The sequence below is a fragment of the Tinamus guttatus genome, unplaced genomic scaffold, assembly GCF_059628265.1.
Source record: "Tinamus guttatus ecotype Peru unplaced genomic scaffold, ASM5962826v1 Tinamus_guttatus_pri_ptg001366l, whole genome shotgun sequence".
Taxonomy (NCBI): domain Eukaryota; kingdom Metazoa; phylum Chordata; class Aves; order Tinamiformes; family Tinamidae; genus Tinamus; species Tinamus guttatus.
The window spans coordinates 2388-18922 of record NW_028289900.1 but is presented as its reverse complement, the minus strand read 5'-3'; the positions used below and the strand labels follow the sequence as shown (position 1 = coordinate 18922).

At 59.3% G+C, this 16535-nt stretch overlaps 1 protein-coding gene across 1 annotated transcript; it reads right to left on the bottom strand.

Annotated features, from left to right (window-relative positions):
* Positions 1-2476: 2476 nt before the first annotated feature.
* Positions 2477-14449, bottom strand: CSPG4 (chondroitin sulfate proteoglycan 4; the record flags this gene model as incomplete). The annotated part of the gene is made up of 9 exons (XM_088539090.1): positions 2477-4433; positions 4882-5065; positions 5192-5346; positions 5425-5559; positions 5643-5841; positions 7456-7632; positions 7928-8407; positions 9206-12787; positions 14286-14449. Coding segments are annotated over 9 exons (6989 nt in total), but the record flags the coding sequence as incomplete, so codon positions are not given.
* Between the last annotated feature and the right edge of the window lie 2086 nt (positions 14450-16535).

Below are 16535 nucleotides of genomic sequence, written 5' to 3'. Positions count from 1 at the left end.
CAGGGCCGGCCGTGCCCGCGCCGCCTTCCCCGGGGACCTGCCTCCAGGCGCCTTCTTTTCCAAGGGAAATGGCTGGAATAAACAAGAGGGAGGAAAGCCGGGGCCTGCTTGGCCGTGTGCCAGGGATAAAATTAGCCTGAGCGCAGAGGCCGGCCAGGCCTGGCCCGTTTTTGGGGGGGACAAGGGGACCTGCAGCTTGTCCCAAGCCGCGAGGACTCCAGGCTGCCTCGGCCCCAGGAACCTGCTTCCCATTAACATTCCTGCCGTTTCCGCCTGCGGCCTGGCAGCAGGCGCGCTGGGGCCCGGCCTCCGTGGCCCCTCTGCAGCCTTGGGAAGAGGGAAAACGCCTGGCTTTCCTTTGGCTGCTGCCTGACGCCGCTGTCCGGTCGCGCCGGCGACTCCCGGCCTCTCTTATCTCGCTTCCTCCCTTTGCTCCGCTCCAAAGGGCCAACGCACTGAGCCAGGCTCGGTGGCCTCCCTTGGGCAGCGCTTCCCAGAGGGAAAGGAAGTGGGAATGCCGGAGGGATTTACACTGCGTGTCCCAGCACCCCTTCCTCGGTGGTTTCCGCGCTGCAACTGCCTGCGACTCTTGGGCCAGGAATCAAGTTCTCCCTGTTTGCGGAACGCCCCCGTTTTCAAGGTTCCCAGGGAGGATTCCAAAGGCGAGCGCTGCCCTCCTCGGAAACCTGTTTGGCCGATTATTATTGGCGTGCTGGGAACGGCTCGCTGGCTCTGCCGGCCTTGTCCTTGTCCCCAGAGCCACGTTGCCGTCCCTCGCCGCGTGGCCGTGCCAGGCGCCGCGCGGGCCGGCCGCGGCGCTCGGGGCTGCCTGGCACGACGGGATGCGCCGAGGGCGGCCGCGCTCCCGGCGGATGCCGCATTGCCTCGGGAACAGCATTTCCGGGCCCGTTAAAGGAAACGCGGCGGCTCCGCTCCCGGCTCCTGTGCTTTTTCCCTTTGGTTTTTCTCCTGCGTGCAGGACAGAACAAACACGGCCCGTCCCTCTCTCCTGTCACACCTGGGTGAGTCACCGCAGTGCGTTACCCACCCTCCTCCTCCTCCCCGTGTCCGTACCCGGATGCACGCGGGGGTGCCGGGCTCCTCGCGCACCCGCATTGCGCCTGTCCTTGGGTGCTCCCAGGGCCTCCGCTGCCCTTCCCTCGGCACGCGGGCCAGCCGGGACGTGCCCGGGACACGGGGATGTCCCCGCGCTGCCCCGGCTCCCGGCCCTCCCGCACGGCCCCTGCCGGCAGCCGCCTGCGCCTGCTTGGCCCTGGAAAAGCGCATCCTCCTCTGGCCTTTTCCAGGTTCCCTGCTTGTCCTCTGCTGACCCCGGGAAGTGGTTGCTTCCCGGCAGCAGGAATATAACCGCCTGCTTTAAAAATAACCCGCCTCGTCTTCCAGGCTGGCTGTAAAGTGGGCCACATTCCGGCTCTGCAGCGGCAGGGGGGGAAAGCGGGGCCCGTGGTGCCGGGAGCAGGGATGGGATCCGGGATCGCGCGTGGACAGGGGACCCCGGTTTTCCATGAGGTCGGAGTGGCGCAAACGTGAAGGAATTGCTTTTTTGCACCGGTTGTGTGACGGCAGGACAAGGGCCCTGATGAGATTCTCATCTGGAGCAAGGCAGCGTGTTTTTGTTGGGTCGCCTCCTGAGCTCGGTGCTCAGTTTTTCCCCTGTTCTTCCCTGGGTGATTCCTAGCTCAGTTATTACACTGTCAGTCCGAGGAAAAATTGAGCAAGAGTCCAGAGCTTGGCCCATTCCCCCTGCAACGACGCTCCGCATCACAGCGGGCACGAGGGAGGGCTGGCGAACATGGACAGACGAGGGAGCTGCCGCCGGACAACATCCTTGGAAAAGGCACTTTATTCTGGTTTACGTCTGCCATGTGGGAATATAGAGCGAGGAACAGCGCTGGGCCCCCTTCCCTGTGCTTGGCCTGCGCCGCTCGGCGGTGGGCGCCCGGAGAAGGAGCGAGTCGGTTTTTCCGGAGGGGTGGGGACTCCGCAAATTCCCCTGGCATCGGCCGCCGCGGTTTTTTTCCAAGCCTCCCGCCAGCGGCTCGGCCCACCTCGCCCCGGGGAATTTGGAGCGTCCATCCCAAGCCTGACTCAGTGCAAATTGCTCCTCGGCCTCCCTCTTGCACCGGGAGCCGCCGCGAACGTGCGTGTGGGACGGCGCCGGCCCCGTCCCCAGCCCTGCGCGTGCTGCCGGAGCCGCGTCCAGCATCCCATGCGCTTCCGTGGGGTGCTGGAGCAAGCGCTGCCCTCCCAGCTGCCATTTGGGCGGTCAAAAGGCGCCCCAAAAAAGCATTTTCTAGGGCTGCCGTGGTGCCACATCCCCCCTGCCCTGCTCACTTCTGCAGCGACCCCTTCCCTGCCCCGAGCTGCCCCTGCAACCCCAGCTCCTCCCGCGTCCCTTGGAGAAGGACCAGGAGGAGGATGGAGGTGCTCGGGGTGAGTGGAGAGGCTGCGGGGCCCCAGCTGGGGTCGGTGCGGCCGCTCGCCTCTGCGCCAGGCCCTTCACACCCAGTACTGGTTGTTCTTCAAGGCGGGGTTGGAAGTCCGGCAGTGCTGGAGGAGCTCGGGATCCTGCGGCGCGCCGGGCGCCGTGCCCGGGGGACCTGCTCCCTTGGCCTCCACGGAGTTCACAGTCGTTAGGGGGATGCCTTGGTTGGGGTCCGTCTTGCGGAAGGTCTCCTGGTCGGGCACGGCGCCGTTCCGCGCCTTGGCCGCCGGCGTGCCCTGCACGTGGTGCTTGCCCGTCTTGTTGCGCTTGTGCAGGTAGAAGAGCAGCGGCAAGATGAGCGCCAGCAGGAGGAAGATGAGGCACACGGGGATGATGACGCTGAACATGTTGGCCTCGATGAAGCTGAGGAACGTGCCGCCCTCCACAGGGCTGGGGCTGCTCGTGGCGCCCTGGCCCGGCCAGCTGGTGGAGGGGACGCCCAGCTCGCCGGCGTCGGGGCTGCTCCGCGCTGTGCCCCGGGGCTGGGGGCCCGGCGTGTGCGGTGACGGCGCCCGCGGCGCCGCAAGCAGAGTGACGCTGTAGGCTTTGGAGGCGTTATATGGCTCGATCCCATACACCAGGGACGCCAGCGCCGGCGGCACGCCGGCGGCCGCAAGTTCAAAGATGAAGCTGTCGTTCTGCAGGGGCTGCTCGGCTTCGGCAGCGTCCAGCACCTCCAAACCCACCAGCCCTTGCTCCAGCTCCAGCTGGCTGAAGGTGGTGACCGGGGTGCCGCGTTGCCCTGGGTGTCTCGAGACCCGCACGACACGGCTGCTCCGGGGAGCCCTGCGGATTTTAAATACTGGGATGTCCTTGGTGCGGTTGGCCAGTTCGCTGGCGTCCAGGATGCCGGTGTCCAGCAGGGCTGTGGTGCCCCTGGGCCACAGGCTCCCTGGCTGTGCCTTGACCCAGGCCTTGACGGTCACGTTCACCACCCCGGTCCTGTTTGCTGCCTGGGATGTGGCAAGGAAGTGGAATTCGTCCTTAGGAGAGGAGAAGTCAGTGAAAGTAAAAGTCACTTTCCCTTGGTCCACCTGCTTCTGTGAGAAAGCCCGCACCGGCCTTTGGTTGACTCGCACTTGGCCAAACTTTGGGTCCTTGGTGATCCTGTAAAGGACATCCTGTTGCCCTAGCTGGGCAGCTCCCAGGAGGTGATCCCGGGACACCGGGGCCTTGTTCAGGCCCTGCGATACTTCCAGTGGCACGAGGCGTTCTGGGCTTGTCACCGCAGGCAGCACCATGATTTCCAGGGAGGTCTGGGTGGGCGCGTGGTGGCCATCAGAGATGCTCAGGACTAAAGACTCGGAGGAACGACTCCCGGTGGCCACAAACATCACGTGGCCTGCATTGACATCTGCTTGCGTGAAGTGGTCGATAGGCACCTGGCGATCGTGCGTGCTGGCCAGGTAGCCACTGAGGGGGTTCTGGAGGAGGCGGTATTCCAACTCCTCCAGGGAACTATCTGTGTTGGCTACATCCAGGTACTCCGGGGACAGCGGCACCCAGGAGCCCGCGGGGACCCGCAGTGCTTCTCGCCGCTTCACTACCTGTGGTGGCTTCTCCTTGCTGCTCGTCACCGTTATGTTGAAAGCTTCCAAAACAACCACCCCTTCGTGGGGAGGGTGAAGGGACTGCTCTGCGCGGGGCTGGAGCCAAGCCTTGAATTGGAAGTGGTCTCCAGGAGCGCTGTCCCCGCGGTGGGTGTACGCCAGGCGCCCTGCGTCCAGGTCCGACTGCAGGAAGAAGGGACGTGCCCTGTCCACGGACACACCGGCCACCCAGAGCTGCCCGTGCCTGGGCAGCGCCGTGACCAGGAACATGACGTCGTGCGTGGCCCTCTCCGGAGCCGGCACTTGGCTCAGGATGTTGGAAGCGTCCAGCACAGACGTGTTGATCTCTGCCCTTTGAGCCTTCCCAACACGGAGGCCTGGAAAAACAAAGGGAAAATCCGGAGTCCTGTGAGCACGGGGAAGACCCAGGCAAGGGAGTTTGCTGGAGGACAGAGAGGATGTGAGCAGAGCCAGAAGACTGTGATAGAGGGGAGAGGAGAGAGAACAATTATAAAGAAATGAAGGGGAAAAGAGAGGAGAAATGGGAAACAATTTATTAGTTAGGGCCATGGGGGAAGGAGTTGTGCAGGGAGAGCCAGGACAGGGATTAAAGCAGTTTGTTAGGCATTACTTGACATGACGTTGGAGCTTGTGCTTGGAGGGGCCCAGGGAAGTTGGATGGTCCTTTTCCTCGGACAAACGAGCTCCAAGTTACCTCCTTGAGGCGATAACCTTGGAAGAACTTGTTTGTCCCTTGCTCTTCTCCACCCCAGCCTTTATGGGCCCAGCATGCTACAAACCTGAGTGAGCCTTTCATTTCCTCACCTGCGTTTCTCCAGAGCTGAGTGGAGCGCTGGGGGCACCTCGTCTCGAACGATACGAGCACGAGGAGAATGAAGGAGTCAGAGATGGTTGTGGGAGTGACGACGCGGAAGCGAATGGCATCCTGGGCAAGCCAGAAGGGCTTTGCCGGCATCTCGTGCTCGTAGACGATCATCCCGCTATCCACCTGGCAGGGAGCAGAACCCAACAACGTGGGCTGAGCGCGGGGGAGCCTTGTGCCCGCGTCTCACCTCAGCTCTCTGTGCATGCAGGGGCTCCCTGTGGAGACGTCCCCGTGTGTGACGGGGCTCACCTGGGCCTGGCTGAAGTTTCTGGCCTCGCTGCCGCCAGGGGACGTGCGCAGGCGGCCCAGGCGAGGGGCCTGCTCGATGCTGTAGTAGAGGCTGGCGGCGGGGACCCCGCCGGCCACCGCCTGCAGGTTCTCGCTCGTGATGGGCTGCCGGGCGCCTGCGGAGCGGAGCCGTCGGTCAGACCCACAGCGAGGCCACCACGTCCCCGCTCCACCCCGCGGGCACCCACACGCACCTGGGCACACAGTGAGGCTCTGCTTCCTGGCCAGGGCCACAAGGGCCTCCCTCTGCGCACGCACCACAAAGAAGTGCCCGGCTGAGAGGTTTTCGCCGTCCGACAGGGCGAAGGCGAAGCCGCCGTCCAGGGGCCCTGCGGAGAGCGCGGAGATGTGCGGACGCTGCAGGCAACACCAACGTGTGCCCGGGCCGCCGCCATCCCCATCCCGTCCCTACCGTGGTGCACGAAATGGAGGAGGCCGCGGTTGATGTGGGCCTGGCTGAACTGTCGCACCTCGGTGCTGGGGGCCGCCTGCAGCACCAGCTTCCCGTTGGCCGGCGGCTGCACCGAGTAGATGACGTCCTCAGGTGGCGTGTCCTCGTCCTCGGCGCGCAGCAGCTGGGGTCCGATGGCTGCCGTGCCGCCCTCCCGCATCTGCGGCGGCGGGAGAGGTTATGTGATGCCAGCGGCCCCGTACGGACCCACCGCGCGAGCACCCCCTGGCCCCAGGATCCTGCGTGTGTCAACACCGGCCGCCAGTCCCATCAGCTCGTCCGCCTTATTTTTTTCAACGGGCCTATCCCAAAACATTACCAGAGTGGGTGTGGGTGCGGACAGTGAAATTAAATCCATCGGCAGCCGCCTCGGAGCCAGGGAAAACTCCCCGTGGCCGCAGCAAAGCGAGGCAGCCGCAGCAGGCGCGAGCGCCGAGGCGACCCGTGCGCGCCGGCTCCGTGTGTTGGAGCCGCGTGTCCTCACTGAATTATTCAAGCCCTGCAGCTCTGGTTACTCGCTCCCTGTGTTTGCTCAGGCTCTGTGCCGTTCTCTGCAGCAATCTGTGTCCTGGAGCCAGCTTGACCTTTCCACGGTGAAGTCATCCCTTACAAGAGCACAAACACATGCATGCCCTGGTGTCTCCCGAGTGCTGCTCCGCTTCCGTGCTCTGCTAGCTCCAAAGCAAGGAAGAGATTGCTCTGCTCCTGAGCCCCTCCTAGGGCTTGTGCTGGGGACGAGCATTTGGGAGCATTTGTGGCCACTCAATTGCGGTTAGCGGGGTGTGGAGCAGGAGGGTGGTAGAATGGGCCTGTGCCTCTGTAACGGGGAAACGGCCTTTGCCTTTCTTCTGACCTTTTTGCTTTAGCATCATGCCTGGGAGGGAAGCAGGAGCTGGCAGGAGAGGAGCCCAGCAGCCAAGGGGTTAACCTCCTGCTGCTTGGAGTGCAGAGATTTTGGGGACAGCTGTGGGGATTTTGGGGACAGCTGCAGCAGATAATGGAGCACCCTTAGTGCACTATAAAAGGGACTTGTCCTCTCCCCTGCTAATTCCCTCTTTCCTTGGGGGTATCTCCTCCAGAGCCCTGCCAAGGGAGCAGAATGAGCAGGTTCCTGGGCACCTTCCAGATATCACAGCACCTGCCTGGGCTTTGCTTGACATAAGGACCTGCTTTCCTTGCTGCTGGCCCTGTAATATCCAGGGGTGCTGTGATTATGGGCCTGAAAACAGAGAACAATCCTGCTGGACTGTTACTCAAAGCTGTTACTTCTAACATTTTCTAGCTATGTGTTTTCTAACTGTGCAGCTTGGAGCAGCACATGAGGCTCCTGCCTCAGCTGGTCCCATCAGGGTGATCTAAGGCAAGGAGCAGCTGCTGATGAGGACACGGAGGCGAGCACGGATGGAGGCGGGGGAAGCCGATCAGCCCACGGGGCGTTTCCAATCTCTCCACAAGACGATCCCTGCGCTCGCAGCCGTAGCTCTGGGAAGGAGGGAGGATGACGCTGCCGTGGGCTGGGCACTGGAGAGCTGTGCTCCGGAGTGGTGATGTTTTAATTCCAGAGCGGGCTGTGGCGCTGGGCTGGCTGATGGCGGCGGCGGGTGCCGGAGGAGCCTGCATGGGGATGCTCCCATCTTGTGGACGACTTCAGCATTGCCAGCAAGAGGAAGATGGACGCGGCTGCCAGCAGGCCCAGGGCCCTGGAATTCTGCCTGGAATGTTGCCTGCACACGCAGGAAATGTCCCTGGGAAACCCTCCCCGTGCCCACGTTACCTGCAGGCCGGCGTTGACGCGCAGCTGGGGGCCCTGGTTGCGGCGGGGCAGGATGGTGACGAAGACGGTGCGGGGCTGGCTGTGCCGGTTGATGGTGGTGGCATTGGCCAGGAGGGTGAAGCTGTCGCTCGGGGCCTGGGGACCGTCCTGCCGGTACTGGATCAGCCCATTCTGCACCTGTGGGCAGGGGTTAGCATGAGGACCCTATCACAGGGAGTCAGGGAGCTGGCGTATGCTGCTCGCCCCGACTACCCGAGAGGGATGGAGCTGGTGCAGAGCTCCTGGAACTCATCATGGATACTCTGCCCTCTGCCTTCTTCCCTGCATCCCAAGCCAGCTCTGATGTGATGCAGAAGGACCACCTCTGCTCTGGTTCTTCCAGAGCCATCTAAACACCCCTTGGCCATGCCACCAGGGTCCAAACTGCTCCCATGCGCCCTGTCTGCGGTGCATGGTGCTGACCCTCCCGTACCTCACTCCAGGTGAATGTGTGCAGCCCGTGCTCCTGGGGCTGCTGGCGCTTCTGCAGGGTGCCGAACCTGGGGGGCTCCAGCACCCTGAACTCCACGCCAAGAGCTGCGAAGTAGGCGCTGGGGATGCTGAGGATGTTGGCGGAGAGCGTGGTGGAGCTGCCCCCTGGCACCGTGATGTTGCGCGTGTCCAGGGGGACCGCGACGGGGAGCACGGCCAGGCTCACCACGACCCCCTCCAGCGGATCCACCCCCCTGGCTGTGATGTCCACGATGAAGCGGTCGTGCTGCTCCTCCGGCTTGGAGTGCAGGTAGAGGACTCTGCCGCTGTTGATGTCCTCCTGGGTGAAGGACTGGATTGGATCCAAGCTGGGTGGCTCGTTCAAGTCTTGGCCGTGCTGAACCATCACTAGGAAGCCTGAGATCGGGGGGCTGCTCACCAGGTAGATGATGTCCTGGGGAGGGATCTCGTCATGGGCAACCTGTGTGTGCAAGGAGACACAGGGTGACACAAGGAAGGTCTGTGCGCTTCCCCCGTCATGGAGGTAACCATAAACACCTCATACAAACCTCTCTGGTAACAGCTGTACAAGGATGAAAACCATCCTTGTTTGCCACAGCCCTGAGACATGCACCTCATAATGGCCACATGGGTCCTTTGGGAGCTGAAATAGCTTCTGCTCAGCTGCTTTGGCTATTCCTAGAGCAAAATTAGACCAGGCCTGTCCCAGGCTTACTGCGGTGATAGTTAGAGATGTCCTGGAAGTGGAAATGCCAAGCAGCCTTAGGGGAGCATGGCCATGGGAACCTGCTCTTGCTCCGCACCAGTGTGCAGAGTGTTAAGTGCAGGGATGTTCGCCATTCAAGTCATGATATCTACCTTAATAAATAACCCTAGAAAGATGGGCTGAGGAAGAGCTATGGAGCTACTTCTGCCATTCTCCTCCCTCTCATACAAAGGAGAGATCTAAGAAGGTACCATGGAGCAGGACTACAGGCTGCATCAAAGGCACATCCTCCAGTGCTGAGTATGGATGGAGTTTGAGAATGCCTGCTCTGGGACCTGGAGCTTCTCCTTAATTTTTTCAAGGTGCTCTGTGCAAATCAGTGCTCTGTTCTGGGTGACCTGCTTATGTTGATGGGTTTCCAGCCCATCAGCAGGATGTTTTAGCCTTCAAGGAAGGTTTCCCAGGGTCTATGTGCAGGAGGTAGCTTTCTCTTTCTTTGTAACTGGGGTGGAGATGCAGGCTTGGGGAATGATTAGAGACTAGGATACTCACCGATAAGTGTTCTTCCTTGATTTCAGCTGCTTCTCCTTGAAAGACATGTATCTCCTTGAGGTTCATAATGCGTAGAGGGTTGGGATGGGTGTCCAAGAACACAGTGATGGCCAATGTGTCATCCACCACCACCTTGTTTGCTTCCACGGTGAACTGGAACTCATCCTGTGTGTTCCGGCTCCCGTTGTGGCGGTAAGCAATCTCTCCTGCTAGCAGATCCCTTTGGGAGAAAGCCATGACTGGCTGCTCCCCTCTCAGCACAGTCCCCCACCGCGGGGGAGCAGTTACCAGGAACCGTATCTCTTCATCAGACCTGATGTCCATGTTGGTCTCCAGGCTGAGGACAGAGGAGTCAATACGCCCTTGGCCCCCTTGGGGGATGGCTAGGCCGGTGTTGTTGACTATTCTGATGTAGGGGTCTGAAGCCTGAACTTCCAGGAGGGCAGTAGTTTGGTGGAGGCCATCTGAGACCTGTAGCTGAATCCAGCCACGGTCAGCCCCTGAATGGACGAAGAGGATCTTTTTCTTCCTCAGATCATCCTGTGTGAACCGATAGACTTGGCGGCTCCTGTCATCAACGGAGACGATGCTGCCAAACAGAATGTCCTTCCTCGCCAGCACCAGCTGCGTATCTGAGAAGCCAGAGTCCTTATCGACGAAGGCAATGTGATCTGTTGTCAGGAGGTGCTGTCCATTGCGCACCACATTGAAAACCTTATTCACCACCTGGACAGGGGGGTGGTCATTGACAGGTTGAATGGCTACTCTGAAAACACCTCTCACCTCCTCTGCATCAGGCTCGGTGCTGCCCTCGCCCTGCTTGATCGCTACGAAGGGGATATCGTCCTCCAGGGTCTCGGAGTCGTCATGCTGGTAGAGCAGCCTGCGCCGGAGGATGTCCTCGTTGGTGAACTCTGTGATCTCCTCATTGGAGGGCCAGCCTGAGGACGTGACCCAGGCCAGCCTGCCATGTGCCGGCCCTTCAATTACTTCATAGAGGTAGTCCATGCTGTTCAGGCTCTGCACAAACAAGTGGTCCCTGGAGATGATGGCCTGTCCCCCTTCTGGCACAGACAGAAGGACGTTGGTCAGGGCTGGTGCGTCGGGGTCCCCACCTATACTGATTGTGTAGGTGTACACAGGAGAGTGCTGGTCGCCGGCACGGACGCGAAACTGGAAGGTATCCTCAGCCTGCCTAGAGTTCCTGATGGTTGCACTGTAGCTTAGATGGTTTCTTTGCAGATCATCTTGGGTGAATCCAAAGCCTTCAGTCAGCCTATTGCCAAGCAACTCCAGGTTTCCCTTTTTGGGAGCCTGGATTATCACATAGTGGAAAGAGACTGGGGCAGCATTTGGATCTTCCAACATTGCCTCCAGTTCCTTACTGGTGATGTTTTTGTGCCGCTTATTCTTCATCTGGAGAGGGACCATGGTTCTCATCTTAATGGTAGCTCTCTTGATCCTGATGAGGAAAGTGTTGTTTTGCAAAATCTTCTGCCCAACCTGAACTTTGAATCTCATCTTCTCCACGACGTCTTCCATATGGTGCTCTGAATCTGTGCTGAAATACTGGATGCGTCCTTGCTCCAGGTCTTGCTGGGAGAAGGACTCGACTTTCTTCCATTCCCCTCCCACACTCATTTGTTTCTGGACTTCCCCATACCTGAGAGGCTCCATGAGGCCATACAGGATGACGACCCGTTGTTTCACAGCATTTGTCTCCACTGACAGGTTGGCTGTGGTAATGCGTGCAGCCCCTCCTTGGGAGATGAAGAGGCCAGTGTTGTTGTGCATGTGGATGTCAGGCTCTATGGCATGGATCTTGAGGGTGGCCATGGGGCTTGGGACAGATCCATCGCTCACTTGAAAGGTGAGCTGCAAATTTGTCCCGCTCTGGTGCACATAGACTATGTTGCCTGCTTCCAAGTCCCTGCAAGAAAACTCTTCAATGGGCACTCCGGGGTGAAAGTCATACTCCACATAACCGTCCTCCATCAGTCGGCTGCCATGCAGTTGAAATTCAAGGTCATCACAGGAGGTGTCATCATCCAAGGCCTGCAGGATATCTGTGGTCAGATGCTTCCGTGTGTGCTTCAGGATTGTCATGTGATCCCCATGAGGAAATATCACCTGAGGGGCATCGTTGATGGGGTTGATCATGATGGGCAGCAGGTACATCTGTCCCTGCCGCAAACACTCGGGGATCCCTTGCTGGGCAGTCACAATTACCTCCAGCATCAACTGGTCCATGGGTCCTTCAGAGCCATCATGGACGTATCTGACTTTTCGATTCACAATATCTAGTAAAGTAAACTTCCTTCTGCTCCTGGATCCAGGGACATCCAGCTCTAGATGACCATGCCTAGGGTCATTGGTGATGCTAAAGAGAATTTGGGACTGCCGAATGTTTGCGAGGTTCAAGTCTATCGTTGGCTGGGCATGTTTCCACTCCAAGAAGGCTGCTCCTCCTTCTGAGACGATGAGGGGGCTGACATGCAGCAGTCTGCTGATGTTAGCAAAGGCAGGAGGGAAGCTGTTGTCTGGCTGGCACGGTTCTGCCAGCAGGCCGGGTGTTCCCTGCCAGATACCAGGAGGAGGGGAGGTGGGTGCCTCATCCTGTTCATATACTTCATCATATTCCCAGTACTGCTCCTGCTTTCCACAGCCAGATGTGATGTCCTTGGTGATCACAGCATCTTGCAGGCTCCTCCTCTGCAAGTTTATCCGCAGGTCCTCCAAGCAGCCAACAAATGAGTTGTTTGTTGTGCTCCCCACTGACATGAAGGCGAGGTGGTGCTCCCTCAGCCTTTGCAAGGCCTTTTCATTCATACCTCCAATGAAGAGGTTCCCCTGGAGGTCCAGATAGTTGTTGATGCCCCGGTTGGATGTGGCTGAGGCATAGTAGTCAATCAGTATCTCAAGCTTGTGGACATCTGTGTGGACTTTAACATAATGCTGCTGCTCATCACTGATGAAGATGTTGTTGTGCAGGACAATGATGCCATTCCCCTTCTCGACAAAACCTCTCAGGCGTCCATTGGAGATTTCCAGGTAGAAGAAGTCATTCTCCATCCCCGCATGGTAGATGAGGGGTGCTTGGGTGATGCTTGTTGTTATCACAAATTCTATGGTCCCTTCTTCCTTTGCGTTCCAGGTGGGAAATGCAATATAAGAGTGCGGTCCTAGGAACCCAAAGGGGTCATCAGGCTCGGCAGAGAACTGCGTACTGCAGCCCTCTTGAACCCGGTGGAATATCTTGGAGCTGCTGTCAGAAGTCGGGGGGGAGAGGATGTCCAGACCATTGAATGTCACTAAGTGGAGGCAACCTCTGAAGGGAGAGCTGGACCCAGAAAGATACAGCAGGTCAAGGTTCCCTGTCCCACCTGCGTAGAGGCCATGCTGAATGTCCAGCTCTCGTGTGGGTCCCACAATGTCCACAGAGCTGTTAAAGAGGCTGTCGATGGTCAGCGTCATCCTGCCATCTTCCACCAACAGCTCCACATCATGCTTTGCCAAGTTGTTGAGCTGCAGTTCTGCTGGGGACTGTAGCATGACCTCCTCTGAGCCCAGCTGCAGCCTGGCCTGCAAGGGAGAGTGAGAAAAAGCGGAGTCAGAACTTCGGCTCAATCAAGACAGTGTCTGGGGAAACAAAGACAGTTGTGGTTGGCTTATGTCTCAAGAACCCCTTGTCTGCAGAACAGACTCCTGAGATTGCAGAACATCAGCTCTAAACTAGCCTGGGAGGTAGCCCTGAGGTTCTCTTTCTCCACCAGGGTCTGTGCTGAGCCCAGCTCTGTAAGACCAGGAGATCAGAGCCACTCTCACTTGTCCCTTTTGGTGTCCTAGCAGGTTGGCCGCACCTCTGAGGACCTGGCCTTGGAATGGACAGGGCACCCACAGCCAGGCAAGTGAAAAACTGGGATCATGAGCTCTTCATAGACCTGTCCCTGTACACGAGCAGGAGCAGGTCCCTATCGCCAGGGCTTAGACAAGCCTTGAAAACAAAATCCAAAGAAGCCACCTCTATACCAGCCTGCACCCCCCTCCCTACCACTCTCCATGTTCCTCTCCCTGCTCTTTCTCAATGAGCTTCACACTCAGACCTATTGCCTTGGGGTTTTCCTCTCGCTCCCATCCTGCCACCAGCCTCTTCTCCCACGGGAGAGCTCTGCCAAGTGCTGACTCTGCTTTCCCTGTTTCCTGCCCATCCAGGCCGGCTGCCCTTCTTTCCTGTGGCTTGGCCCATCTCCGTAACCCTCCCGGCCATCAGTCTGGGAACCAGTGAGGGAAATAGCAGGCTTGGCTTCCTCGGTGGGGATGGTATCCCACAAGGAGCAGCCTTGGAGCCTGCTTAAGTAGAGGGTTAGCAGAGGGGCCAGGCGAGAGCTCTCCTGACCTGGCCTGCACTGGAGAAACCTCTGTCCAACTGCTTGCCCGGCTCCTTAGCTTGTCCTCTGCTTCCGGGCAGCGTGTGACCCTGCCCAGGTGGCTCCTATGCCATGGGAGAGGAGGGGACATCTGCTAGATGTGTCCCGTTCTTCCCTTTCATGGCAAATACCATAACCACAGAAGAGACTTTTATTCCTGTGTCCTCCATCTCTCTCGCCCTGACTGGTCTGTGGGGGAGGTTTCTGCTACCTCTGGGTCCTTTCTTTGGTTCATCCCTTCTCGCATGACCCTGGCTGTGCCAAGCGCAGGGGTTGCAGGTTTTTGGGTGTCTCCATGTGCATCTAATGGCCCTGAGCAGATCCTCTCCCAGGGCTGTGTCCACTGTCCTCTGACGCCCCTTGAACTCTTGGCTGGCTCTGCTAGGGGTTTTGACAATTTGGCTCCCTGCACTTGTGGACTATTTAATCCTCTTGGCTGCTGGTTTCAGGTGTACCCAAAGAAGTGAGAGGACAGTTCAGAACTGCAACCTAATTTTGGGGGGTTGGATCAGCTCTTGGGGCTCTGCTCCAGTGTTAAGTGCAGGGAAGGAACCAAGGTTGTCTCCAGGGAACTCTGCCTCTTTCCCCACCTTCCCCGGGTTTCCCCTGGAGCAAATACTGCCGCTCAAACACGCGCTGGATGCGGTGCTGACCTGCAGGGTGCCGCCTCGCAGCTCCACCAGGAGATGGTCGGGCTGCCCCGCGGCCAGGAAGAGGAGTCCGTCCTGCTGGCTCGTGTACAGCTGCAGGTGGAGCCGCACCGTGCGCGACGCGTCCGCCAGCGGCATCTCCACGTAGCCATCCCCAAAGAAAGAGGCTGCATGGAGAAAGGAGGAGGTCAGGCAAGGAAGGATGCGTGAGTTCATCGGTCTGTCCCTGAGGTTTTTGCAGACTTGCCCAAAGCTGCTTGGTACAAGGCGCTGCAATGTGACAGCTGGAAGAAAAGACCTTTGCATCCAATCGCATGCACATTAATAACGAAAGTTGAGGGCCCTGACTGCCAACTATAGTCCAGCTTCTTCCCACCCACCGGGAGCAGATACAGGAGCTGCAGCTGCCGCCCACGGCCACAAGATGGGGCCAGCGGATCCCTTCCCGATCCCGAATCCCTCCTCGATCCCGGCCACGGCCCCATCCCAGCGCTACGCGCGAGGTGTCGCCGGTGGCGGCGGTTCCCAGCGTTGCGTGCCTTGCTGTTGGGGAGGTCTTCCCTGTCGTTGCCTGGCCAGAGGCCCTGACTGTCATGTGGCCACATTCCAAGCAGTCGGGGCCGAGCCATTAGCCAAACACGGCTTTCCCACCGCTGGCTGGATTCCCCAACTGGTGCAAATCCCTGTTTTCTCCTGCATGGAGAGACCCCAGTCTGCACGTGAGCGCCCACCGCCCTCCGCCTGCTCCCTGCTTCACCACAGCTTGAACATGGCAACGTTGCTGACGTTCACCCGTCAGCGGCTGCTTTGGAGAAACCGTGGCGTGTGCCCACTATCCATATGTGGATATAAAGCCATGGAAAAACGTCCTCTCCAGCACAGTGTTTAACGCAGTCATTGGCCAGTGCTCAGCAGCCAGCGTACGTTAGAATTAGAGGGACTCAGTGCAATGGCATGTGGTCGTGTAATGACAGGCTGTGTCACAGCGCCTATGCAGAATTAAAGGCATGGTGCAGCTGTACAGCCGGCACAGCTCGATTTTACAGCGCCCGCATCTTTTAACCGGTCAAAATGCCCACGTGTGCGTTGTGCGCACGCCCCCAGGGCACACGTGTGTGTCCATGACACTCGGCCATGTGCTCTTCCAAACGCCGCAAAACCTGGAGTGACCACAGCAAAGTTAACTGTGCAGCTGCGCCATGAAGCAGGAGCACTGGAGACCCCACAAGATGCAGAAAGACGGGGTGGACGCTTTGAGGGGTGAACTCCCGCATGCGGGAACCACCCGTAAAGCCCTCTGTGTTCAAGCTTGTGCACGTGCACGAATTCTTCCCGAATCAGCCCGGGCGCAGGCTGCGTGCCTTGGTGATGCTGCCTTTTCCCTCCCCGTGTGGCACAGGGGGACTCCATGCAGCGTTGCAAGGGCTGTACCCTCCAACCACAGGGATGAAATGGCACCATGGAAATAGGGAGCTGGCTCTGAGCGCAGCCCATCGGCCCAGCCCAGGGCATTTTTCATCGTTTCCTGGTGCTTATGGCTGGCAGGCGTCAGTGGCACCGGCGGCCTCCCGCGCTGAGCCAGTGAATCACCGGGGCTTCCCTACGATCTGCGCACACCATGAAGGTAACTGTCCTCTCCTGAACCGCCCTGCGCTGCCAGGGGCGCCGGCGAGGAGGAGCAGGGACAGTGGCTGCCCATGGCACTTGCCAGCCTCATGTTTTGCAGGCAGGGCCGTCGTGGCGTCTTGCAAGAGGGAGCTTGCAAGGCCAGGCGCTGGGGCGCACGCGTGTGCACGGGCGATGCCATTTGTCCCGCAGAGATGTCGCATACACACCACGTTCTGGCTCCCTCCGAGGGTTCTACCCGTGCATGCGGAGCCTGCGCTCCAGCTCCCACTGTGATTTTTCAGCTTTTTTCTTTTTTTGCTTTGTGGCTTCTCATAATCTGGAGAACGTGGCTTCCAGCTGGGTGCTGCGGAGCTGCTCTCAGGGAGCCGGGAGCTGCACAGGGACCAGTTCGCTCTGTGACTCGGCCAGCACCTAACCCGCTTGGTGTCCCTTTGTCCCTGATACACACGGGGATGAGGAGCGGGGTGTGGGGACCGTGCTACCCACACAGCCCTCGTGTCCCAAAAGAAGCTGCCAAGAGCTCGCTCTGCAGCGAGCAGGAGGCTGGGGCACGCTGGGCTCATCCCAAGGAGAGCCCTGGCCTCACGGGGACAGCAGCTCAGCGCCCCGCTCCGCATCCTGCCT